Below are 25,091 nucleotides of genomic sequence, written 5' to 3' on the forward strand. Positions count from 1 at the left end.
ACACCAGAGTAGCCGGAATCGCTTCGTACACGTATCTTCCAGAAGGTCTAGGTAGGACAACCCGTCGCGGCCAACTCGTCGTGGGACAACTCAGGACAATTCAACACTGCGTTAATCATTCCGCTCGGTTACTTTATGATCGGTGGCCACGTTTTTGTCGAAATTTTTGTAACTCTCGTATTTCAGCAATGACTTCCTTTTGTTATTATGGGCCACGGTTCCGTCGAAAATTAACTTTTGTATCTGTTGAATTGTCCCGCAGCGAGTTGGCTGCGGCGAGTTATCCTGTTCGGCTTCCAGATTTGTTTCTCGCTCGACGGGATTTCCTTCTGGTTGCGGTCTGGATTTGGTAACGGGAACTGGACAAAGCACCAAAGAACCTTCATTTTTGTCTCTCGTCCTGGTTGTCAAAAGCAGGAGAGGGACGTTAAGCAGGATGCTTCAGAGAGCAACCTTGTAAGAAAAGCACTTCGAATCCAGACGGGTCATATCTCAGCTCGGGGCGAGAGAGGGTATGTTCTCCTCTCTTTCTTTTCTACCGCAAGAACCCACACAGCTCGTCCAAAATTGACGGACTTTTTTGGTTTGGTTCGTTTTTCTAATCATCTCACGTCTTCTCCAAGAACTTTTCTAGGTAGATGTTAAATGTGCATGTCTTTGGGTATTGATCCTTCTCTCTTGGAGCACAGCCGTGGGAGGAAGCGGTTGCCAAAAAGAGCCAAGTTTCCCTTTCCAAAAACCTGGGCACGGCACGCGCTCCAACTTTCTCAGTCCTTGTTCTACATTCCAAGAGACCCTCTTGTCGAGCAATGAGTGGTGGGTGAGACCTGCGTGTGGTCCATTATTCCGAAATAGTGTCATGTTCATGGGGTCCATTATTCCAGCATAGTGTTGCATGCACATGGTCTGTTATTTCAGAATAATGTCATGTGGACCTGGTCCGTTATTCCGAAATAGTGTCACATTCATGGGGTCCGTTATTTCAGAATAATGTCAGGTGCATGGAGTCCATTATTCCAGAAGAGTATCACATGCATGTGGTCAATTATTCCGGAATAGTGTCACATGCACGTGGTCCATTATTTCAGAATAGTGTCACATGGATGTGGTCTGTTATTCCAGAATAATATCACATGCATGTGGTCCATTATTTTAGAATAATGTCAGGTGTATGGAGTCTGTTATTCCAGAAGAGTGTCGCATGCACATGGTCCGTTATTTCAGAATAGTATCACATGCATGTGATCCGTTATTCCAGAATAATGTCCAATGGATGTAGTCCGCTATTCCGAAATAGTCTCATGTGCATGTGATCCATTATTCTGGAATAGTGTCATATTCATGTGGTCTGTTATTCTGGAATAATGTTGCATGCATGTGGTCCGTTATTCCAGAATAGTGTCACATGCATGTGATCCGTTATTCCAGAATAGCGTCAACGTTGGGACTGGAACAACTGGTTGTTTGCAAAAAAAAAAATTGTGGGTTTGTCTCAGGAGCAAAATTTAAGTCCGATCCAGAAAAAAAATCCCTTTGGCTTCGTTCCCCAGCCCCCTAAGCAAGAAAACTCACCACTTTACCTCCTGTTCAGTGCCAAAGCCTCACCCCACATCCTGCACAGAGCCACAGCCCCATAACCTCCCAAGGGTGATTTACAGGATGCAGAAATGGGGCGAGGAGGAGGAAGGTTGCACTAAAAATGGCAGCTTTCCTTTTGCAGCATCCCACTCGAGCAATACAACAAACGGGGCAATCCCTGCAGGAGGGATTGCCCTGACCCACAACCAGTGGGGTTGCTGCCCTATATAATGGGGTGTGGGGAAGAATGCATGGATCCAGCTTCGAGGGAAACTTTTTAGGGCTGTTTAGTCTCCTTAACTGTATACCAGGGGACACAAAATTTATTTTTTCTCTTGCATTGTGACAAAGAGTCCTTCCCCGTGTCACGCCCGCCCTACGCCTTTCTTCTCAAGGGTTCCCACCTTGGGGCATGCAGGAAACCCCACCCTCTCCCCCCACCAAATGTTTTAACATCTGGTCAGTTCAGTGCAGGCCAAGGGAATGGATTTTTCTGCCCTAATCCAGGTAGCTATTTGCATGTTCTTTGATTGAAAATAAAACAGGGATGGGGAAAAATCTAGCGCCTGGAGAGAAAGGGAGTGTAGAGAGCAATGGTTGCTAATATTATACGAAAGCTTCGCCTTTTCATTTCATTTGTATGCTGTCCTGAATTAAGGAGGCTACCTGCCCCCAAACGTCCAGTTTTGGTCGGAAGAAAAATTGTCCTAAAGACTGAAAGTTGCCCCTCTTTCTTCCTCTCTCTATGGTTGGGGGCACACAACTTTTCTGGATTTTTACCGAGCAATTCCCAACAAGTGCCCTCACCTTCTGTTCAGGGATAGTTCGCTATTTTGGACAAGAACTCTTCCGCGCAATCCAATTTTTAAAAATTTGTGTTGAGGTTATGGTGGCCTTGGGAAGATACCCCCTACCCCCCAAAAAAAAGCCAGTTTACACATTGTAAAACCAAAATAATTTTTATTTTTGGGTTCCCGGGCTCAAGACCCCCCAAAAGCAAGATGAGTTTCCCGATGGGATTCTATGAAGCGATCACTAAACTGTAGATAGTGAGAATTTACAAAACAAAAACAAATCTAAATGAAGGCAATAAGATTTTTTTTTTTTCTACTACAAAAACACATTTTATCTAAAGTGGGTATCGTGTCTGTGCCAAATCTAGACAAATTGTGCCATTTCTATTGTTCTGGGCTTTTTTTAAAAAAATCACATTTTCCTCCCGGCATATAACCTGGTTACCTTTCGCTCTGCTTAACGTCCAAAGCCTTGAATTATGACCAATGCAAATATTGGTGTCCTCCGTTCCTCTCTCTAAAAGCAAAAAAGGCAGAACAAGACTAGATTTAAAAACCAAATTTAATTCTATTTCCCGTAGCTTGGAATGGCATCTAAACTTTATGTGGGTTTGTCTAACAACCCGTAATTCTAAATTTTGCAAGTTTCAGATGGATGGACTTCAACTCCAAGAATTCCTCAGCCAGCCATGCTCATTTTCGTTTTCACCCACTCCCTTCCCAGTGCGGAGAGATTGCAGTGGAAGGGATTATAAGAGACTAATGGGGAATTCTGGAAGTTGAAGTCCACTCTTGTTCTGCAGCCATCAAGTTTAGATGCATCCTTCTGAAAAAAAAAAAAAACCAAATATTCATGATGAGAAAACAACCATTAGTGTCTTTATCCTGGTAGACTGCCACTAAATATGGAAGCTCAATTTCCTCAATTCTATTGTTGTAAAACTGTTCGCGTCTCCAAGCAGGAAGCGAGCTGTGTAATATCTATGCAGAATATAATCAGGCACGGTGTATCAAAAGTTTTACCAAAAAACCCAGGAAGCCGACTGGTTTACTTAAGCCAAGATGGAGTTGCCACTTTTAACCAGGATTCTTTGAACAAGCCATTGTTATAAGGCCACCTCCCATCATGATCAAATCCGCCAGATGGGAAGAAACATCCTCAAAACTCATCTTGTGAGCGAAAGAGAAAAGAACAGCTTGATCGTTCATTTCTCTTTTGAGAAACTAGACAGGTTTCTAGTCCTCATGAGAGGATAGGGTGAGCCTAATTTGCACAATAACCCACTATGAAAAGGTCCCCCAAAGAAGCCACCTAACACAAGAACATACCAGGAACGATGGACGGTACCTCTTGAGAACAGGTGGGGGAGAAAATGGGTGAATTTTGAAAAATTAATTTTGAAAAATTAATTTTGAAAAATTAATTTTGAAAAACTTTCATGGCAGCTCCCCACCCTGCCGATGGCTTCCATACCCGCCGTCTCAAATCTCACCTCCCTGCAAAAAAAAAAAAAAAAAAGCAAAACAATAAAGAATATGGTGCCTTTTTAAAAGGGTTTTAAAAAATTAACCATGCTGGCCATTTTGGGATTCCCAGAGGTCATCCAACCAGCCAGAGGTTTCGGACTTCTTTTACACAGGAGGAGGGTGGGATATTGGGGAGGGGGGGACTGTTAAACCCTTTGTTATACTGTACCTTTTTATCTCTTTCTGGGGTCCTAAGGCAATACTTTATTTTATTTTTTCCAGTTAAGAAATGAGGTTCGTGGCATTTCCAGAAATTTGGAAGCATTTTAATTTGTTCTGCGACTTCCAACATTTAGGGCGATACTTTGTACCCCCCGTTTTCTCCTCTCTGGTATCTAAGTGGGTGTTTGCTCCGTCTTCGATATAACCCCGCTCCTCCCTAAACAGTTTTTCTGGGGGTGCAATATATGTATATATATATATATATATATATTTCTAGAACATGTCCTAGCGGACTTTGATTTTCAACCCGAACACGTTTTCTTCACGGCGGTTTTTTGTTCCCAAACTCTTTGTAGCCTGCTCTCTTTCTCTCTTTTTTAAGTTTTTGGACCTCTTGAGGATTTCTTCCTGTAAAAAGTTGAATTAAAAATTAAAAAGAAAAGTCGTCTCGTCGGTCATTCATTTTCTTCCTGAGGGTCGGGGTACATTTAATTCAAATTTTTGTGTGTGTGTGGAGAGCAGGGTTTCTTAACCTTGGCGACTTTTAAGATTGGTCGACTTCAACTCCCATAATTCCCTGGTAATAACGCATGCCTTTTTATGGCTATCCCCTATTGTATGCCGGCTTACTCTCTTTTAATCCCTTCCTCTGCAATCTCTCTGCTCTAAGGAGTGGGAGGGGAAAAAAATGACATGCATGCCTGGCTGGAGAATTCTGGGAGTTGGAGTCCACACATCTTAAAGGTGTCAAGGTTGAAAGACACTGATTTAAATGTTGATTCTGTCACCTTGAATATGTGAAAAAGGCAAATAATTAGCGGGAGAACCATCTGACAATTTGTGGGGTCATAGTGCCATCTACTGGTCACAGGCTGGTCTGCATTTGAGCACCCCCATCGCCAATCTATAAAAAATAACACCTACTCTCGTTTAGTGACTGTTCAAAGTTACAACAGCACTAAAGAAAAGTGACTTAGGACTAATTTTCTTACTTATGACCGTTGCAGAGACTGAACAACGGTGGCAAGAAAAGGTCGTAAAATGAGGCAAAACTCACTTAAGAACTGTCTTGTTTAGCCACAGGAATTTTGGGCTCCGTCGTAAATCAAGGACTACCTGCATTGTATTAAAAAAATAAGTCCCTAACCAGGTATTACAAAGAGCATATCAGCAGTCCTAAGGCCAACTGAACCAATATTAGGATTTTAAACAATTTTCAAGCTTCATGCAAGCCTTTGGATCCTAAAGGACCAGGATTGGCTTCAGGCCGGACCCCAAGATGCCAACTCAGGTTTAAACTAACCATCTTTGGCATGTCGCACCAACTAACCAGGTTCATGTGTCCTGCAAACCTGGAAACAGATTTCCGGGTGCTGGGAGTTGATGAATGTGGAAGGGAAGACAAGGGGGCACAGATGGGACCCCCAGGTGCAAATGTCCCCTGCAAGAATGGCCAGGGGGCATCCACCCAGGCCCAAACCGTTGCAATTTGCACAGAAGGACACATGTTGGTGCAAACCCATGCTTACTGGCACGTAAATGGGCACAGGTGTGCGATCCAGTTGTGCTTCCTTCCAGGGTCTCCACAGCTGGAGGCTCTGCTGAACAGCTTCCTGGTTGGCACCGGCCTCCTAGCAAGGGATCATGGGCGCCTCTGCCCCTCCGGGCTGAAGCAGAAGGCTTGGGGGGACCGCTGGGTCCCAGCCCAGGAGGCATCTGAAGATCATCTAGCCGAGCCTCCGTGCTCAGAAGCGGAAAGTCGCTATCCGTGGTGCTGAAAAGACTCCCAATACCAAATTTTTCCCCCTCCCCCTTGCCTGGCTGAGGTTGCTTACCGCTTTTTAGTGTCATATAAAGAAAATTTAAGACCTTCGCATCGAATTGGGGGGAGGGATCCAGTCTTGTGGGGGGGGGAGAGAAATGGAATTTGGGGTCTTTTATTTCATCACGGGGCACTTAAATACAACAGATGGGACCTCATTGCTGGACCAGACGCTGCTACAGTGCTGGATCCCTGCTCTAGACTGGGGTTGGTCTAGATGACCTCTGAGGTCCCCCTGATCAATCTCTCTCTTTTAATGATTCCATCCTCTAAATGCCAGTAGTGATAGTGCAGCCAGTCTCCAGGCTGCCTAACATCGCACAACCCTCCAAACTTGCAGGAAAGCACCTCCAGATTGCAAAAGGACTCCAACTCCCATGTGCTCCCGGCGTAGCCCCATGGGACTCAACAGCGCTACAAAAGGGCTCGGAAAGTGACTCAGAAACAGCCCTTGGGCTGCTCTACACTTTTCGTAGCTCTACATTTTTTTTTCTTTATCTCTACCTTCCGGCTCTCCAGGAGAAGCTTGGATGAATGAAAGAAGCCCCCCCCGCGCGGACACCTCTACCCTTTTCATATCTCTGCGATCTCGACTCTACGGAGGAGTCTCGCGAGGCTTGCGGGCGGGCCGGCCCCGCCCCGCTCGCGCGGCAAGTCTCGCGAGAGCGGGGCGGGGCGGGCCTCGGGCCGTCCGCCATGGCTGGCGAGCAGCGGAGGGCGGGCTGGCTCCGCGGGGCCGAGGCGCGCACCAGCCTGGCCGCCTTCTTGCTGGGCGGCTCCGTGGTGGCCGCCGTGCCGCTTCTGCTCCGGGCCGGCTTCCAAGGCCGAGCCGCGCTGGCCCTCCACGTCGCCGGCGCCAACGCGACGCTCCTATTGGCCTGGGGCCGAGCGCCGGGCGGGATGTACCAGGTGAGGGGCGGGGCTAGGCCGCGAGGCCACGCCCCCTGGTCCTCGGAGGGGCGGGGCTTAGGAGCATCTTTTTCTCTGCTGCTTCCTGCCTGAATGGATTCTTTGCCTTGGAATGGGAGGGAAGGGCTCCTGAGCATGTACAGAGGGTTCCTTTGACTCCAGGCTTCGCAACCCCGACATGGGGGGGTCAGAACTTAAATTGGGGGGGGGCTTAATTTTGGTTTAGCTTAACTCCCGGGGGTTGGACTAGATGACCTCGGTGGCCCCTTTCAAATATTCCAGTTTAGGATTCTGCTTGTTAAAAGGGATTCCTGCACTGGGGGAAGGGGGGGGTTGGGCTTGATAACCTCACAGAGACCTTCTAAATGTTCTAGACTAGGATTCTCTTTCGTCTTTTGGGGGATTCCTGCACTGGGCAGAGGAGGGGGTTGGGCTAGATGATCTCTGAGGTCCCTTCTAAATATGACCGTTTTTCACACTTAGCAACCGTTGCAGCATCCCCTGCGGTCACATGATCAGACGCTTGGCAACTGTCTCGTACTTATGACAGCTGCAGTTGCCCCTGGGGTCATGGGATCCCTCTTTTTTATAATGATTGCAATATTCATTTAAATGTGGCCAGAGAGGTCGTAAAAGTCCTTAACACTTTGCAATAGAAATGTTCAGCTCAATGGTGGTCACAAATCAAGGACTGCCTGTACACGTTGTAAGTCAAGGACTGTACAACTTGGCTAGACCAAAGAAGCTGAATCGCCAAATTTGAGGCATGTAGTGTTGACTGAAGGCAGCCCCCTTGCCTGCAGTCCCTCCCACCAGCTGCCCCAAGTAACTCTACCGGTGCCATAGCAGCCTGCCTCCCCCCAGCTCACCATCCTTGTCTGCCTCTTTCTTGCAGATAGCAATCCGGGCCTGTTTCCTGGGCTTCGCATTCGGATGCGGCCTGCTGCTCAGCTTCAGGCAGTCTTCCTGGAAACATTTTGGCTGGTAAGAATAACCATTTTTGGGGACTAGATGACCTCACGGGTCCCTTCCGAACATTCCTGTCAAAAATTATCTGCTCTTTTTTTTTTTTTTGTGAGGGGGCAAGGATACCTGGGGATTTGACTAGATGACCTCAGAGATCCCTTTCAAATGTTCCAATGTAGGATTCTCCACTGTTTTGGGGATTCCTGCACTGTTCAGGGGGGCAGTTGGACTAAATAACCTCACAGTCTAGGATTCCTGCCTTGGGCATGGAGCTGGATTAGAAGATCTCCAAGGTCCCTTCCTGCCCTAGGATTCTATAGTCTCTTAAGATCCCTTTCTCTTTGAAACTTTCAAGTCTAGGATGGTAAGTCGAGGACTATCTGTAATAAAAAAAAAAATACATTTGTGCTTATCTGTTACTGCAAATTGGTGTTATAAGCACAAGGAAACTTGAGCCAAGTGGGTGTTATAACATCTAAATAGCATCCAAATAACATCCAAATAACAAAATGATTATTATGATTATCACACAGGCTTTGTGTCTGGATAAGAAACATCAACGTGTCATAAATCGACACTAAACGAAACTGTTCTGGGTCGCCTTGCAACAAGACTGACGGCAAACAAATTTAATAAATAAATAAATAACTCGTGATACTCAAACTAGATTTTAATAAAGTCTGGTTGATTCTTTGCTGATCCTTATTGTTGACAATACAGGAAAACCTTACTGTTTTTTTTGGGGGGGGGAACTTTCTTGAAGTTTAAAACAGATTTATTTTCTCAATTGTGCATCACTTTCTTTGTCTCTCTCTGCAGGTACATGTGTTCGTTGTCTCTGTTCCATTATTCAGAATATTTGGTCACGGCAGTCAACAACCCCCGTAGCCTGTCTCTGGATTCCTTCCTGCTCAACCACAGCTTCGAATATAACATGGCCGCTCTTTCCTCGTGGATCGAGTTCACCGTGGAAAAATTCATTTTCCCAGGTGAACACTTGAATTTATCATGATAGATAGATAAAAGATAGATAGATAGATAGATAGATAGATAGATAGATAGATAGATAGATAGATGGATGATAGATAATGAAAGAGAGAGAGAGAGATAGATAGATAAAAGATAGATAGATAGATAGATAGATAGATAGATAGATAGATAGATAGATGATAGATAATGAAAGAGAGAGATAGATAAAAGATAGGTAGATAGATAGATAAATAGATAGATAGATGATAGATAATGAAAGAGAGAGAGAGATGATAGATAAAAGATAGATAGATAGATAGATAGATAGATAGATAGATAGATGATAGATAATGAAAGAGAGAGAGAGATAAAAGATAGATAGATAGATAGATAAATAGATAGATAGATGATAGATAATGAAAGAGAGAGAGAGATGATAGAGATAGATAGATAGATAGATAGATAGATAGATAGATAGATAGATAGATAATGAAAGAGAGAGATGATAGATAGATAGATAGACAGACAGACAGACAGACAGACATGATAGGTAGGTAAGTAGATGGACGGACAGATGAAAATGGATGGATGGATGATAGATAAATAGAGACAGACAGAAGATAGGATGACAGATGATAGATAAATAGAGAGAGAGAGAGATACACCAACAAGATAACAAAACACTTTCCCTCCGTTTTCCAAATCTGCAAAGCCCCTTCTCTGCCATTTTTAACTCTGAGCGGCCACTAAACGGACTGTTGTAAGTCGAGGCCCGTTTTTTGTTTTTTTTTGAAACGCCCATCTCTGTTTTACAGAAATGAAGCAGGTGTCTTGGCTCAGCTCCGCCGGGCTGCTGATGGTCGTGTTGGGCGACATCTTACGCAAAGCGGCCATGCTGACCGCCGGCTCGAATTTCAACCACATCGTCCAGAACGAGAAAGCGGAGTCGCACCGGCTGGTGACGCGGGGCGTGTATGGCTGGTGTCGGCACCCTTCGTACGTCGGGTGGTTTTCCTGGAGCGTCGGAACTCAGGTAAGGTCAATTCGCCATAAAAAAAATCGGGATTCCTTTAACAAATGGATTGCAGGGGGTCCTTGACTTAACAACTGTTTGTTTAGTGACTGTCCGAAGTTACGACGATGTTAGGGTTCCTACGGATGCCCTAATTAAATAATGAGTCTCGATTCAAGCTCCAGGACTGGGCCATGTTCCTCCCCAACCTTCTCACTGTCCGAATCTGCTGCCAGATCCGCTGGCGGGCCACCACACTCAAGGATGCCAATCCGGAAGAGAATCTCCCCCCAAAAAAACCCATTTTTTTTCTCCTCGTTTTTCTCACTCCCAGGTACTTCTCTGCAACCCCGTCTGCCTGATCGGCTACACCCTGGTTTCCTGGCGTTTTTTCCGCGACCGGGTGGAAGAGGAAGAACGGGCCCTGATCCACTTTTTCGGAGAAGAATATTTAGCCTATAAGAAGAAGGTGCCCTCCGGACTCCCCTTTATCCGCGGCTTCAAAATCGAACTTTGAGACACGAGACACCCCTTCACTTAACACTGGCATCGGGGGGGGGGAGGGTATGTCCTGCCTCGGTTTTTGCTAAGCCTTTGGAAAAGCCTCTGAGCACGTGCAGAGGGCTCGAAAAACTCTAGAGCAAGGGTCTCCAACCTTAGCAACATTTTAAGACTTGTGGACTTCAACTTCCAGAATTCCTCAGCCATCCATGCCTGTTTCTTTTCTTCCACTGTCTAGAGCGGAGAGATTGCAGAGAAAGGGAGCGGAGAGAGCAAAGCTGACTGAGGAATTCTGGGAGTTGAAGTCCACAAGTCTTTAATGTTGCCAAGGTTGGAGACCCCTACTCTAGAGGTTCCTTTAAAAAAAAAAATACTTTCGTTGGAGGATTTACGGGGCTGCCTAGAGTTCTCCGACCGAGCCATAAGTCTAATTTTCCTTTTTGTTTTTTAAAAAAAGAGAAAATTTGCTATTTGTCGTTTGCATCTCGCCCCGAGTTTGAATCCCAGCCTGGATCAAAAGATTACTGAGAAAAAAAATTCCCACAGATTATATTTCCGCCCCCCCACCCCCCAAAAATCATGAAAATCTTGATCTTTTCCCCTTTGCCCTTCTTACGGCCGCTTAACGCTGTTTGAAGCCTGATCTTAAAATCTTTTGTAAAAAAATATAAATTAATTTTTATATAAGTTGTGAAATTCGCACCCAGCCGTTTGAAGCCTGATCTTAAAACTCTTTTGGGAAAATTATTAATTTTATAAGTTATAAAATTCGCATCCAGCTGATTTGCAGCATAAAATCTCTTCTTTTTTTTTTTTTTTCTTCCCCTCTAACTGCCTGCAATAATTTTGGTCTCCCACCCAAAAAAGAGAATTTTTTGTGGGGGGGGGGGGGAAGGAATTTTTTTTCCTCATCACTTATGCAAAACTTCGATGGCAAAGCTGACGTGTGTCGATTTCTACACCCGTTTCCTTCCTTGTTTTTTTAAAAAAATATTTTATCATCATTTTGGCTTTTTTTACTCTCTCTGCAGAGGGTTTCAACATTCCTTGCTGTTCCTGGAACCCCCATTTCTCTTTTTCCGTTTTAATTTCATTAACTTGTTCATTTCAACATTTCGTTTCCATAAAAGGCCATGGCGAAATTGTTTTCTAACTTTGCACAGACACAACTTGGTAAAAACTGAATGCATCGTCCTTTTCTTCCTCAAACTTTTCCTATAGCGCGGTTCTGTTCCAGTTACAAACCAAAGATAAATTTATTACCTTTTTTTTTTCTTTTCTTTTTTGGTTATTCTGTTCGCGGCGGTTATAATCCGGAGAGGTTAAAAGCTAGCAAAATTATCGCTTGAATAGATTTTAGCGCAGTCCGTTGCAATAGAGTTTTTAATAGACACCCACCGTCTGTCTCACTTAATGATGCCCGGGGTACGTTTGAAATGAAGGGAAGTGGGGGGGGCGCTCCTGTGGAGGGTGAAACTTTTTTTGTGATGGGGAAACTTGCAAGAGGAAGCAATTTTAAGGTGTTTGTTTGTTTGTTTGTTTTTACTAATTCTAATATTAACTTTTCGCTTTTTCACTTTCCTTTCTTGCTTTTTTTTTTCCCAGTTGGGTTGCAAGGATGACAAAAACGAAAGAAATATATATATATATATATATAATGTCTTGCAACTGGAAAATGCCAGATGGGAATTAGAAAGCTCTCTTAACAAAGGAGATCAGGTCAACCTTGGCTTGGGAAATCTTAATACCGTAATCCAAAAACGCAAGGCTAATTTAATTTTAGCAGCAGAACCAAGAAGTCGAGCAGATGGGGAGACGTTTTAAGACCGGATCCACCGGCTGTAAGATTTTCTAAATTGCAAAAACGCTGTTTCAAAATCTTACGTCGCAAATTGTCTAGCAAGGCCAGGAAAAAAATTTGCCCCCCTCCCAAAAAAATGCGTTGCAGCACCTGTAATCATCAGCAAACCATCTGACTACTAGAGAATAGAGAACTTCTATTAAATCATTTAATTTTTAATGCCCGCGCTTGGACGAGGGTCGGCAAAGCAGCTAAAAAAGGAGAGGCACCGTTGTGTAAAATTTGGGGTTACGACTCCTAGATGCGCGTTCCATCCACCACGCAAAATAAAATGCGTGCAATTTAGACGTAAAGCCTTCAGCATTCACGGAATAATAGGCACAGATAGATAGATAAATAGATATATATATATATTTTTGTCCCCTCCCAAAAGGAAAATTTTGCACCCTCAATGCAAAAGAAGCTGCGTCTCCAGGTCTCCTTCCTTGCTTAGACTCGCTGGGGCTCCGGTGGGCTCCGAGAGGGTCTCGGCCCTGATTTTCGACTTGTTTTTGAAGCCCTCGGTGCTTTTCGGCTGCGGGTCCGTGGCGGCCGGGCTGAGCATCTGCGCTTCTGGTTTAGGTGCCCGCTCTTTGCCGGTGCTACCGAGATTGTTTCGCAGAAAGGGAGAAAGAAAAAGACGAGGAAAGAATCAAGCCAAATATAGGTAGTCAAGGCGGGAAGCCCGATTCGCTTAACGGCCGTGTTGCTAACTGAAAGACTGCAGTGATTCACTTAGCGACAGTGGCAAGAATGGTGGTAAGTTGGGGCCAAACTCAACTCAACGACTGTCTCGCTTAGCCATGGAAATTTCGGGCTCGGTGGTGGTTGTAAGTCGAGGACTGCCTGTGTGTTTCAAATAAAGCATGGACAGGATTCATGGATTCCCTCGGATCAACCGATTACCTGGGTGGAGCCTCGGCAGGGAGGAGTCCGTCTTCGTAGATTTTGAGCAGGCTCTCCGGCTGATCCGTTTTCTCTTTCCACTCCTGGAACCTGCAAAACGGAAGGGGGAGGTCCGAGTGAACCCCAGGGGAGATTCCCACCGGGCCGGAAAAGACCCCCCCCCCAAGAACTCCCAAAGACCACCGGAATGAGTGGGTGAGGTGGGTGCCACAATTGATGCGGAGGGAGGGGGGCATTTGCAGTGGGGGCTCTGATCCTTGAATTAATGGAGAATGAGGAAGAGGGGCGAGGGGGAAGAATGAAAGTAAGAGGAAAGAGAAAAAGAAAAAATGAGAGAAAGAAAAAATAAGAGATGGATGGATGGATGCAGGCATGCAGGAGGGAGAAAAGGGAAGGGAAGCGGAAGGAAGGGAAGGAGGAAAGGAGAGAAGGAAGGACAAGGAAGGGAAAGGATGGAAGGAGAAGGAAGGGAAAGTAAAGGAGTGAAGAAGGATAGGAGGGAAGGAGGAGGAAAGAAGGAAAGGAAGGAGAGAAGAGGAAAAGACGGAAGGGAAGGAGGAAAGAAGGAAGGAAAGGAAAGGAATGAAGAAGGATAGGAAGGGAGAGAAGGAGGAAAGGACAAGGAAAGGGAGGAAAGGAAAAGTGAAGGATAGGAAGGGAGAGAAGGAAGGAAAGGACGAGACAGAAGAAATGAGAAGGAAGGAGCAAAAGAGAGAAGGGAGCAAAGGACGGCAGGAGAGAAGGAAGGGGGAAAGGAAAGGAGAGAGAAGAAAGAAGGAAAGGAAAGGAAGCAGAAAGGAGGGGTGGAGTCAGGCCAGACCACCAGCCATGGCCCAGGAGCTGAGTTTATTGATTAATTGATCGATAAGCCCGGTGGGGGAGGGGGAGGTGTCTCCTCACCTGGGCTCCAGCCGCTGCTTGACCCTGGCGATGGAGCGGACGTAGGGAGCGATCTGCTTGGTGATGGCCGTCAGGTAGTTGTTCTCCTGTCTCAGCTGCAGCAGGTCATGGAGCTGGGCTGGACGAGAGAAGCCGAGTTTCCTTCCTGGAAAGCCACCCGCCCTTCCCTCCCCCACCCCCAACTCTGCACGCGCTCAGAGGAACCTCTGTCCAAGAGGAAGGGGCCCTCTGCCCTTCCCCAGGGGCTCCAGACAGACCCTCACCTTCGTAAATCTCCTGCTCGTTGGCCACCCTCTGGTAGGTTTCCTCCCAGGTCTACGACGAGAAGAGAGCAAGGGAAGGGAGAGAATTCAGCCAGTGCGGTGAGTTCGAGAGTTGCCACGAAGGGAATTAAAAAAGACGGGATGGAGTACCTCTTCAAACTCGGTCCGTCTCATCTCCACCGAGGAGAATTCGGACGCAATTTGGACGTCCATCTGGAGGGATTTCTGCAGGATTTCACCCATGTTCTCCGTCTTGATCAGGGAGTGATGCTTGGTGAGGTCGCGGTGAAGTTCCTGCACTTGGTCCTTCAAGCTCTGAATCTCGGTCTGTAGCGCCTGTCGAGGGACACGGCGTGAGGAAGGGGCGGGAAAGCCAACCCGGTAAAATTCGCTGGATTTCAATGATTTATTTTAATTTAAGACTCCCCAAGTTCAGTGCTCCCATTGCTGGAGGATTTCAAGACGAGCCATTTGAGTGGGATCGTATAAAATCTGTCATTTTAAGCAGCGGGTTGGACTAGATGACCTCTGAGGTCCCTTCCCAGCTGGGAAGGTCACAAATGGGTGATCACATGACACCCCACCCCCCTCCAGGATGCTACCTGAAATTTGGATCAGGTCACCATGGTGGTGCAACCGTCATAAGTGCGAGGACTGGCTCCAAGTCATTTTTCAGCGCTGTGGTAACGTCGTTAAACAAACGGCCGTAAATTGAGGACTACTTCCATACTTTTCTTCACTTTTTGTACAGGCAGTCCTTGATTTAATGATTGTAATCGAACCTCGTAAGCCGCGATGGATCGTTAAGTTATCGTGACTGGTTTTACAACCTTTCTTGCGGCGGTCGTTAAGCGAAGGAGGCGAACACCCATCAAACGGAAGCGGGGTTTCCCCAGTCCCGCCATCCTTACCCGATACATGTTCTCGTAGTCCCGACAGTGGTCGGTAAACGGAGTCTCTCTCCCTTCGGCTAAGAGGACTTTGGTGCTGATGTATCGGTGCATCGTGGCCTTCCTTACCGGCGATCCAGGCAGGGGCATTTTTTCATGGGACGACGAACAGCCGGCCACTAAGAGGGTCTTGGATCCGGGACCCCCAGACATCCTAGAAGCCAGGAAAAATGGAGATTATTTTCTTGGAAAAATCAGGAAGCAAGTGGAAAGACAGTTTGGCGAGCAAAGTCTCGGCAAGCCTGGGACACTGCAACTGTCATAAGTCCATGCCAGTTGCCGAGCCTCTGAATTTTGATCCCGTGATGCCGCTACGGTTGTAAGTGTGAAAAACGGCTCTTAAGTGACTTTTTTCAGTGCCGTTGTAAACTTTGAGCGGTCACTAAACAAACTTGTTAAGTCGAGGACCGCCTGTATTATGGTTGGTTGCAGAATTGGACACTTCAGATCAGATTTAGGAGGGTTTTTTTTCCACCTCTTTGAGTCCTTCCCAAGTACCTGGGACAGGTAGACGGCTGGGGAATTCTGGGAGTTGAAGTCCAGCCATCGTTAAAGAAGTCCTGGATGGTCCCAACTCCACTAACTGGCTGACTTAGTCCTCCAAGCAAAAGAGATGATTGAAGAGAGCGGCTACCCAAGACTTCCTAGTTGGGGGGGGAGAGAAGACCCTCCCCCCTACAACTTGAGTGGCTGCCACCGCTGGCCAGTCCCGACTTCAGCCGGGTGCCTAGCTAGCCAATAAGGAGGAAGCTGAGATGATGCAGCCAGGTCCAGCTGTTGCAATGGGCTAAGACTAAGTGACCTCTAGGTTGCCCATTGAACAAGAGACGTACATGTTGCTGTTGCTCAGGCCGGGTCCGATGGCTCCTGTAGGGCCCACCACTGACCGGCGCGGGGACAAGGGCAGCAAGGGCTCCAGGCAGTGGGCAAACTCAGCCCGGTATTCGCTGTTGATCTGGAATGGAAGGGAGGAAAGAAAAAGGAAGGAAGGAAAGAAGAGGGAGGGAGGAAAAGGGAGAGAGGGAGAGAAGAAAAAAGGGAGGAAGGAAAGAAAAGAGGGAGGGAGGAAAAGGAAGGAAAGAAAAAGGGAGGAAAGGAAGAAGAGGGAAGGAGGAAAAGGAAAGAAGAAAGGAAGGAAAGTGAAGGGAGGGAGGAAAGAAAAAGGAGGAAGGAAGGAAAGAAGAGGGAGGGAGGAAAAGGGAGAGAGGGAGAGAAGAAAAAAGGGAGGGAGGAAAGAAAAGAGGGAGGGAGGAAAAGGAAGGAAAGAAAAAGGGAGGAAAGGAAGAAGAGGGAAGGAGGAAAAGGAAAGAAGAAAGGAAGGAAAGTGAAGGGAGGGAGGAAAGAAAAAGGAGGAAGGAAGGAAAGAAGAGGGAGGGAGGAAAGGGGAGAGAGAGAGAGAAGAAAAAATGGAGGAAGGAAAGAGGGAGGGAGGAAAAGGAAGGAAGAAAGGAAGGAAAGAAAAAGGGAGAAAAGGAAGAAGAGGGAAGGAGGAAAAGGAAAGAAGAAAGGAAGGAAAAGGGAGGAAAGAAAAAGGGAGGAAAGGAGGGAGGGAGGAAAAGGAAGGAAGAAAGGAAGGAAATGGGAGGGGGGAAGGAAAGAAAAAGGGAGGCAGGGAGGAAAGGAGGGAGGAAGGAAAGAAGGAGGAAGGAAAGAAGAGAGAGGGATGAAGGAAAAGGAAAGGAAAGAAGAGGGAGGGAGGAAAAAAAGGGAGAGAGGGAGGAAAATGGAGGGAGGGCCAGAATTTTGCTCAGACAGGCCTGTTAGCTTATCTCCTCTCTCAATAAACCAATTATCAGGGTTTATCCACAGCATCCAGGTTTATCTCACCTTGCTAGTTTGGGAGGGCCTCAAGCGATGGGGCTGTTTGACAATCCTTTGCAGGCGTTCCATGAGTTGCTGGAATGAAAAGCAGCCACTCAACCAACGATTTAGGAGGCTAAGTGAGAAATTGGTTGAGTGAGTTTGCCCCCCCCCACCCTCTTTTACACCCTTTTTCTGGCCACCGTTGCTAAGTGAAATCACTGCCGTTGTTGAGCGAGCCGCAGGGTTGTTAAGTGAATCCGGAAGTTCGACTTACGTAGCCCAAATCCAGGAATTCGGCTTTGTTGGCCGAGCTGAGAAACGCAGAACAGGTTACCAGGTGCACCTAAAGTCAGAAAACAGGTGTCGTTTTGCACCCAAAAAAAAAAGAAAGGAAATTAAAGGGGTTGCAAAAGGGGAAGAGGCAAGGGGGGCTTCATGGGGGGGAAGAGGAAATTGGTCTACCCTTACCTGGAGGGTTGGCAACAAAGAAGCCAGGTGAGCCAGCTGTTCCTTAAAAGCTTTCTCCTTTTCTTCGTACTGGCTAGAAATGATTTTTTTTTAAAAAAAAGCCATTTTCAGGCTGTTTTTCTCTCAAAAAGAGAGACCTCTGCAGCAGAGAGGGAGCAGAAGAGAAGCAGGGAAAGGTAGAATGGGAAGGGACACCGGGAGGTCATCCATTCCAACCCCTAACCCCAACCCCTGGTCCTCGCAGTTACAACGTCCGTAGCAAACCCGTGTGTTTGAGAATCATTGCAGCAGTGCTGGAAAAAAGAGACTTAACGACCAGTCGCAAAAAGGGGGACCTACGTGACCCCGGGGGGGGGAGCACTGCGACCGTCGTAAGTCCGTTGCCGAGCGTTTTGATCACGTAACCGCAAGGACACCACAACAGCAACGGTCGTAAGGGTGAAAAACCTAAGTCTCTTTTTTTTTTTCAGTGCTGCTGCCACGTCGAACGATCACTCAACAGACGGTCATAAGTGGAGGACTACCTCCATAGAGGTCGCTGTCCGGGTCTCCCCGGGTGCAAACTTTTACCTCTGCACAGCTTTTAGGAGGGTCTTCTTCCTTTCGGCCAGTTTCTCCTAGGAGAAGGAAACGCAAACGAGGAATTGGGCAGGGCTGGCAGCCCTGCAGTGTTGGCCACAGGGAGGCCCTGCAGTGTTGGCCACCAGTGGGCCCGTCTCACCTGCATGCTGCTGAAGAGGGCGTTGATGGCCGACGACTCCTCGTCTGCGCTGTTCCGGACCTCCTCAATCATGGCCTTGAGCAGGACGATGGCCTCGCGGGTGGACGTCTGCAGCTCCTTCACCGCCTGGCACGCAACGGACACGCGTGGGACACGGCTGCCTTCAAGTACCTTCCCCGGATCTTTACAGGGAGCCAGCCCTTCGGAGCAGGCCAGGGTGAATTTTTCAAAAAAGGGCCCCGTTTGGAAATTTTTTCTCATAAGGGAGGGAAGCCCTGGCGATCACGGAGGGTGGGGGAGGGAGGAAGAAAGGAAGGAGAAAGAGGGAAGGAGGAATGTAAAGAGACGGGAAGGAAGGAAGGAAGGAAAAGGGAGGGAAGAAGGAAAGAAAGAGGGAGGGAGGAACGGAGAGAGACGGAGGGAGGAGAAAGGGAGGAAGGAATGGAGAGATACCGAGGCAGGGAGGAAAAAGGAAGGAAGAAGGAAAAGGGCCAGGAGTGGGAGGGAGGAGAGAACAATTGGAAAAGGAAGGAAAGGGGGAGAGAGGAAAGAAAGGAAAAAATGAAGGAAGAAAAGGAAGCAAGCAAGCAAGGAAAGAAGGAAAAGGGAAGGAAGGAAAGAAGAAAAGGCAGAAGGAGATGGAGATGGAAGGAAAGGTATTAAGGAAGGAGGGAGGAAAGAAGGATGGAAGGAAGGAAAACCAGGGAGAAAGGAAGGAAGGACAAAGACATCCAACCGATTTTCCACGCGTGGTCCCAGCGTGGGCTAATCCCCATTGTGCCACATCCTTCCCTCACTAGCCAGAGGCTGGACTAGATGCTCTCCAAAGTCACCTCTAACCTCCGGCTCTAAAACTTCAGAAATAGAGGCAGGAAGTTTGGCGAATAAAAGCCGTTTTCAGCCCCAGAGATATTTCTCAAATCCTTCCCACTTACCATCACAGCCTGGTCCAGTTTCTCACAACCCCGCATGTAGGCCGTCTCAATATCGATGCAATGAGCTCGGCTCTCCCTGGAGGAGAGGAATTATGTGCTTTTTAGGTATTTTTTGGGTGGGCAGCATGCTGCTCTTAAAAAGTCTCTTTTATCAAGTGTCGGGAGGTTCCCCTGGCTAACTCTATACACCGTCAGGCTTACAACTAAAATACAAATCTCAATTAACGGTCATAAATCAAGGACTTCCTGTACATGTTTCTAAATCTAAATGATGCAAAATGATGGGGGTTTTTTTCTTACTGGAACTGGAGAGACCTTCTATTAAATTAAATTAAGTTCAAATTAAAAGCCCTTAAAATGCTTTTTTGACAGAGGTTGATTCTGAAAAATTGCAAACTTACACAGGCATATCCCGGAAACAGTTAATGCAAAGCATGGATTTTTTCTCCGTGGAGAACATGATGTACAATTCCTCGTGGAGAGCTGGGAAAGAGAGAAAACAACAGCAGGATTTATAATTCTGGGTTGCAGCCCCCCCCAAAATCATATTGTAAAATTGGAGCCTCGGAAAAGAAGAAGAACCGAGCGTCAAATGAATTTTTTGTTTTGGCTGCAAATTCAAGGGAGAATTCAGATTCCATTTGCAGATCGTAGATGGAGGATATGGGAAGCAAAATGTGGGGAAAAAAATGAACAAAAATAAGAATGAATTATAAGTTATAACAACTCCTGCCTTGGGCGAGGGGTTGGACTAGAAGACCTTCAGAGTTCCCTTCTAGCCCTGTTTATGATTCTCGTTCTATGATTCTACAATTCTTCAGTTCTGTGATTATGTTTTTATGATTCTACAATTCTATAATTCCATGATTGAGATTCTATGATTCTACGATTCTGATTCTACAATTCTATGATTCTGATTCTTATGATTCTACAGTTCTATGATTCTGGTTCTATATTCTTATGATTTTTATGAATCTACGATTTTACAATTCTATGATTCTGGTTCTATGATTCTACAATTCTATGATTCTGGTTCTATCATTCTTGTGATTTTATGATTTTGCAATTCTATGATTCTGATTCTATCATTCTTGTGATTTTATGATTTTATGATTCTACGATTTTACAGTTCTATGATTCTGAGCCTGTGAATCTACAGTTTTACGATTCCATGATTCTACGATTTTACGATTCTGATTCTATGATTGTGCGACTCTACAATTCTAGGATTCCGATTCGATGATTCCGCAGTTCTGCGATTTTATAATTCTTTTGGTTCTTTTCTGCTGTATTTTTGCTGCAAAGAAGTCGGGCTTGGCCTGTTTGGGGGCGAGGGTGAAGGGTCATGCATGAGAACATAGCCTCTGAGCACGTACGGCATTTCTTATGGACCTCCTTCGCCCGTTTGCTCAGCGAGACGATCTCGTGGCGGGAGAACATCCTGGCCTTGTGGGTCTCTTCGCGGCACTTGGCACACAGCGGCTGGCTGCAAGTGTTGCAGAAGTACATGGCGTCCAGCTCCTTCGGAAACGGCAACGGGAGGGGATGATGGGTGTTGGAGGAGGAGAGACAGGTGTGGTCAGAGAAGGAGGCTGGGAAGGGGCTCTTGGAAGTAATTAGAGCAGCCATTGCTAAGATAGACTGCTCCGGCACAGGGGTGCTCTATTGCTGCGTCTCTCAAGCTTAGCCATTTGAAAGTGGGTGGACTTCAACTCCCAGAATTCCCCATCCTGCATGCCTAGAGGGTTGGCCTAGATGACCTTCAGGGGCCCCTCCTCACCCACCACTCTACGATCCTGTAAGCCTGGTGGGCAAAAACCTTTCATCCCTGCAAATGCTTCTGGATGGGACTTGCCCAACCTGGTCGGAGGCCGGATCGCATCTCGTCTTACCTGCTTCGTGCTTTGCAGGTCACAATTCGCACACAGGACGCCTTCTTCGTAGTCTCCAGAGCTGTCCACCAGGAATTTGAGCAGCTGGTCTTCAGGGGGGAGACCGTTCCCCTTCACGACGGACTGGTAGCTGCAAGGAAGACACAACCTGGTCTAAAGTAAGATCTTTTCAGCTCAAGGAGCTGCTAACCGTGACAAACCATGGTTAAAAACCGTGACAAACCATGATTAAATCCAGAGGTGGTGGAAGGTTTTCAAGAAGAGGCTGGACAATCATTTGCAGCCGTCCACTTATCGGAGCTCTCTAATCTATTGAGTTTCGAGAAACTCCTCCTATCTCCCTCCACAGAAACCATGAGGACTACAAACTTAGCTTTGCCAAATGTAGAAAGCGGGATCCTAGAGCGGGAAGGGGCCCTGGAGGTCATCTACCCCAACCCTAAGGCAGTCACAAAGCCAGGGAGGCCGTCCTTACCCGCACAGGGGACACGCCAGGCGGCTGTCGGTGGCTCGTCCCCGCAGGCAGCTGGCGCAGAAGTTGTGGTAACAATCCAGGAGGCAGGGGTGCTGGTACTGTTCGTGGCACAGGAAGCACACCAGCGGGTGGCAGTTGGCGTTGTTGAGTTCGCACAGGTTCTCCAAGGGGGTGAAGATCCCACCCGACATCTGGAGGCCGGGAGAAAAACACCGGAGGAGCTGAATTGCTTTTGCTGTCTAGCCGCGGAGACCTGTGTCACCCTGACATCTGCAGATTTATTTTATATTTTTTTTAAATTTTATTATTTTATCTCATTTTATTTTATTTCTGATTCATTACACAGTCATCAGGATATTCACACTTTATACTATTATTATTATTATTATTATTATTATTATTATTATTATTATCATCATCATCATCATCATCATCATCATCATCATCATCATCATCATCTCTTTTATTCATTAAACATGAAACTCAGTCAACTGAACATTTAAAAATGTGTCACAAATATTGACCAGCGCTGATGGTAGATATGGGTTGCTGCTAGCATCCTAGGTACTATTATTATTATTATTATTATTATTATTATTATTATTATCATCATCATCATCATCATCATCATCATCATCTCTTTTATTCATTAAACATGAAACTCAGTCAACTGAACATTTAAAAATGTGTCACAAATATTGACCAGCGCTGATGGTAGATATGGGTTGCTGCTAGCATCCTAGGTACTATTATTATTATTATTATTATTATTATTTTACTTTGTTTTATTTTATTATAGTTTCATTTTTGGTTCATCACACAGTCATCAGGATGTTCACACTTTATTTTATTATTATTATTATTATTATTATTATTTTATTTTATTTTACTTTATTATAGTTTCATTTTTGGTTCATCACACAGTCCTCAGGACGTTATTTTATTATTATTATTATTTTATTTTTCTTTATTTTATTCTATTATAGTTTTATTTTTCATTCATCGCACAGTCAACTGGATGTTCAGACTTTATCATTTCTAGTTTAGTTTACTTTAGCTTATAATTTAGTTTGTATTATAGTTTAGTTGAGTTTATATTACAGTCTAGTTTATAGCTTAGTTTGTATTTATATTTTATTTTATCGATGTCCTGTATTTCCAACAGTGGACTGGGCGTTTCGTTCCAAAACCATCACCGCTTCGGGAAAATCTGTGTTGCAAAGCAGCCGAACTGTGTAGATCAATAAAGGGAATTAATAAATCAAACATAATCTGCCTGATTTTTGAGAGCATCCGTGGGAATGGCCAGGAGCCTGCCCGGAGTGTCTCTGAACTGTGTAGAAAAAAACCCATCCCAGAACAGTAACTCATGCAGAGAGGCGACAGGCAGCCTCCTGGGCTGAGAAATTTCTGGGACTCGCAAAAGTTTTCTGTTGTTTCGTTTGTGTCTTTTGTGACGAAGCACAGCTGTAAACTTGGCCTGTACGAGCTAAGGATTACCTCTGCATTTCGGCATCTCTCGCACAAATATAACCCCAGTTTATTTATAGCTTCTTGCAAAGGACAGGCGTATTTATGGATTGTTTTTGTTTGTGAGCACCGGGTTATTCTTATTTGTCCTGGTGGCTATCGGGGAATTTCCATCCCTCTCTAAAAGGGGCTTAATTAGTTGCCTCCCCTTTTCTATTGATGGAAGATATGGGGATTGGGAACACAAAACTCTTTCTAAAGAAAATATTCGGATGGATATTTCAAGAGTTTCCCCCCGTAAAAATGTTCAGAATGAAAGTTTGCTCACTTCCATAGCGGCCTCTGTTGGTAGAGTTCAGAAAGGGAAGGAGGAAGGGAGCAATGAAGGAAGGAAGGAGAAAGAGAAGAAAGAAGGAGAGAAAGGGAGGGAGGGAGCAAAAAGGAAGGAAGGAAGAAAGGAGAGGGAGGGAGGGAGGAAAAAAGGAAAAAGGAGAAATGAAAAAAATGACAAAGGGAGGGAGGAGAGAGGATAGAAGGAGGGTTGGATAGAAAAGAAAGGAAGAGAGGAATGGAGGGAAGGAAGGAAGGAAGGACGCTCTTACGTTTGCATTTTTAACTGCAAAAACTAACCGAAGATTTCCAAATCTTTTCTCCCTCCCTGGCCACACAGACCCCCCTCAATTTCTCTGGGGATCATTTTTGGCATCAGCCCAACACCTTGGCTGCCTGGAGTTATTTATAAAAACAACAATGAAGGCAGGATAAAAATACCCTCCTCTCATCTCAACCCAACTCCCACCGAGCCGTGGAGAGCTAAAAGCCCGAAGTCTTCTCTGCATCAGGAAAAATGTCAAAACCGCTTACTTTTAATTTTGGCTTCCGCCTCTTTTTCCGTGAATCCTTGCCTCCTTTTTCGCCCTTCGATCCAGGGGATTTTTTTCCCCCACTTCTGTTCAAAAGCTCTGCTGCTTTTAGCTGGCCAGCCCAGCTCTGAAAGGACAAATCAACATATCTTCAAGGGTTATCATAGGGTTTTTTTTAAAAAAAATAATAATAATAAATAAATTCTACTGGGCTAAAGCCTGGAGGGCCAAAGAGAATTTCCCCCCTGCAGGAAGGGGCCCTTCCCAAATTTAAAAATTAAAAACCAGGCAGAGTTGAGAAAGAGTCTTGCAGAAGGACGAAAGGCAGCCTCCGACATGGACTGAGAAGGGGGGGTGTTTTCTCCCCCCACTTGGAGGGGTTCCCGAGCCGTGTTCGGATCTCGTCCTCTGCTGTCACCGAAGCGTTTTTTAAGGAAAGCCAAACCGTTGGTGGTGGGCTGGGCTGGCCAAGCCCACCCCCCTCCCCCCCTCCTGGTCAAGGACCATCCAAGGTCAGATCATGCAATGTTTAATCTCTGGAAAGGCATCCGATTCCTTTTGGGTCTGAGAAGCCCTGCAGATGAGGAAGCTCTGAGCTTTGAAGCGCGTAAGGCCACCCGATTCATCAGTTCGGCTTGGAGAAGATGGAGAGACCCCCCCAGAGGTCATCTAGACCAACCCCAAAGTGTACACTGGGGTGTGATATTTCCTTTGATTGAAGCTTATGAGCCAAGATTTCTGCCCTTTGTGTGTCTGTGTGTCATCTCTCCTGTCTGTCTTTCTAATTTCTCTCTCTCTCTCTCCCTATCTATCTATCTCTTTCTATCTCTATCTGTCCCTTTGTAATTCTATCTCTAATGTCTTGTCTTCTTCTAATGTCCTTTGATTTTGTTTCTTCTTTCTATTCTGTTTTCCTCTACAATGTTATCGCTGATCCTCTAATATATGCTTTATCTGGATCCCATACATTTTGTAATGGTGTGTGTCTTCTTTTCTGTTCTCTTTAAAGAAAAAAATCTGGTTCCCTTTCCATGAATTGAATACATTCCTTTTCTTTTAATATTTCTTGGTTCAATGTCCATCTCGATGTCCTTTTTTTGCCCCTTCCGTATAACTTTTCTTGGATTATGATCCGCCCAGTTACTTGTATTGTGCAAGGATGCAGTAGTTCCTCCTGAGAGAAACCAGGGGTGACTTTCACAAATGGTAAGCTGGCTCTCCTCCTCCTGCCCCCGGGCACTTTCCTCTATTCTCTACCCCCCACCCACCCACCCACCCAGGCAAGGCCGCAGCCGTGAGCCTGGCCTCTCCGTTGCCAATTCCCACGTCTCGCGTCTTTGGCAAACAAGAGCAGTGGGGATTGCC

The 25,091-nt window shown here is 45.9% G+C and overlaps 2 protein-coding genes across 2 annotated transcripts; one reads left to right on the forward strand and one right to left on the reverse strand.

Annotated features, from left to right (window-relative positions):
• The first annotated feature begins 6,563 nt into the window (after positions 1-6,563).
• On the forward strand, positions 6,564-11,508 carry ICMT (isoprenylcysteine carboxyl methyltransferase). The gene is made up of 5 exons (XM_070956348.1): positions 6,564-6,792; positions 7,688-7,776; positions 8,578-8,747; positions 9,543-9,760; positions 10,074-11,508. The coding sequence occupies exons 1-5, from the start codon at positions 6,580-6,582 to the stop codon at positions 10,254-10,256; spliced, it is 873 nt and encodes a 290-aa protein (XP_070812449.1). The 5' UTR covers positions 6,564-6,579; the 3' UTR covers positions 10,257-11,508.
• An 876-nt stretch (positions 11,509-12,384) lies between these two features.
• On the reverse strand, positions 12,385-24,200 carry RNF207 (ring finger protein 207). The gene is made up of 18 exons (XM_070956336.1): positions 23,728-24,200; positions 21,394-21,584; positions 20,919-21,048; positions 20,403-20,547; positions 19,428-19,509; positions 19,027-19,102; positions 18,092-18,217; positions 17,941-17,987; positions 17,371-17,443; positions 17,177-17,245; positions 16,927-16,995; positions 15,933-16,054; positions 15,061-15,253; positions 14,300-14,485; positions 14,150-14,201; positions 13,887-14,004; positions 12,987-13,076; positions 12,385-12,682 (listed from the first exon to the last, which is right to left on the reverse strand). Exons 2-18 carry the CDS (start codon positions 21,582-21,584, stop codon positions 12,490-12,492), a joined length of 1,962 nt encoding a protein of 653 aa, XP_070812437.1. The 5' UTR covers positions 23,728-24,200; the 3' UTR covers positions 12,385-12,489.
• Between the last annotated feature and the right edge of the window lie 891 nt (positions 24,201-25,091).

Source organism: Pituophis catenifer, unplaced genomic scaffold (genome assembly GCF_029215685.1).
Source record: "Pituophis catenifer annectens isolate HBS135680 unplaced genomic scaffold, rPitCat1.0.hap2 SCAF_18, whole genome shotgun sequence".
Lineage (NCBI taxonomy): Eukaryota > Metazoa > Chordata > Lepidosauria > Squamata > Colubridae > Pituophis > Pituophis catenifer.

Coding starts and splice junctions, on each gene's coding strand:
- RNF207 (XM_070956336.1), bottom strand. CDS start 21,584: ATGTCGGGTGGGATCTTCACCCCCTTGGAGAACCTGTGCGAACTCAAC. Junction 19,510..20,402: donor GGAGGTCCATAAGAAATGCC/GTACGTGCTCAG, acceptor TCTCTTTCCCAG/CTCTCCACGAGGAATTGTAC. Junction 17,444..17,940: donor CTCCTAAAAGCTGTGCAGAG/GTAAAAGTTTGC, acceptor AATCATTTCTAG/CCAGTACGAAGAAAAGGAGA.
- ICMT (XM_070956348.1), top strand. CDS start 6,580: ATGGCTGGCGAGCAGCGGAGGGCGGGCTGGCTCCGCGGGGCCGAGGCG. Junction 7,777..8,577: donor TCCTGGAAACATTTTGGCTG/GTAAGAATAACC, acceptor CTCTCTCTGCAG/GTACATGTGTTCGTTGTCTC. Junction 8,748..9,542: donor GGAAAAATTCATTTTCCCAG/GTGAACACTTGA, acceptor TCTGTTTTACAG/AAATGAAGCAGGTGTCTTGG.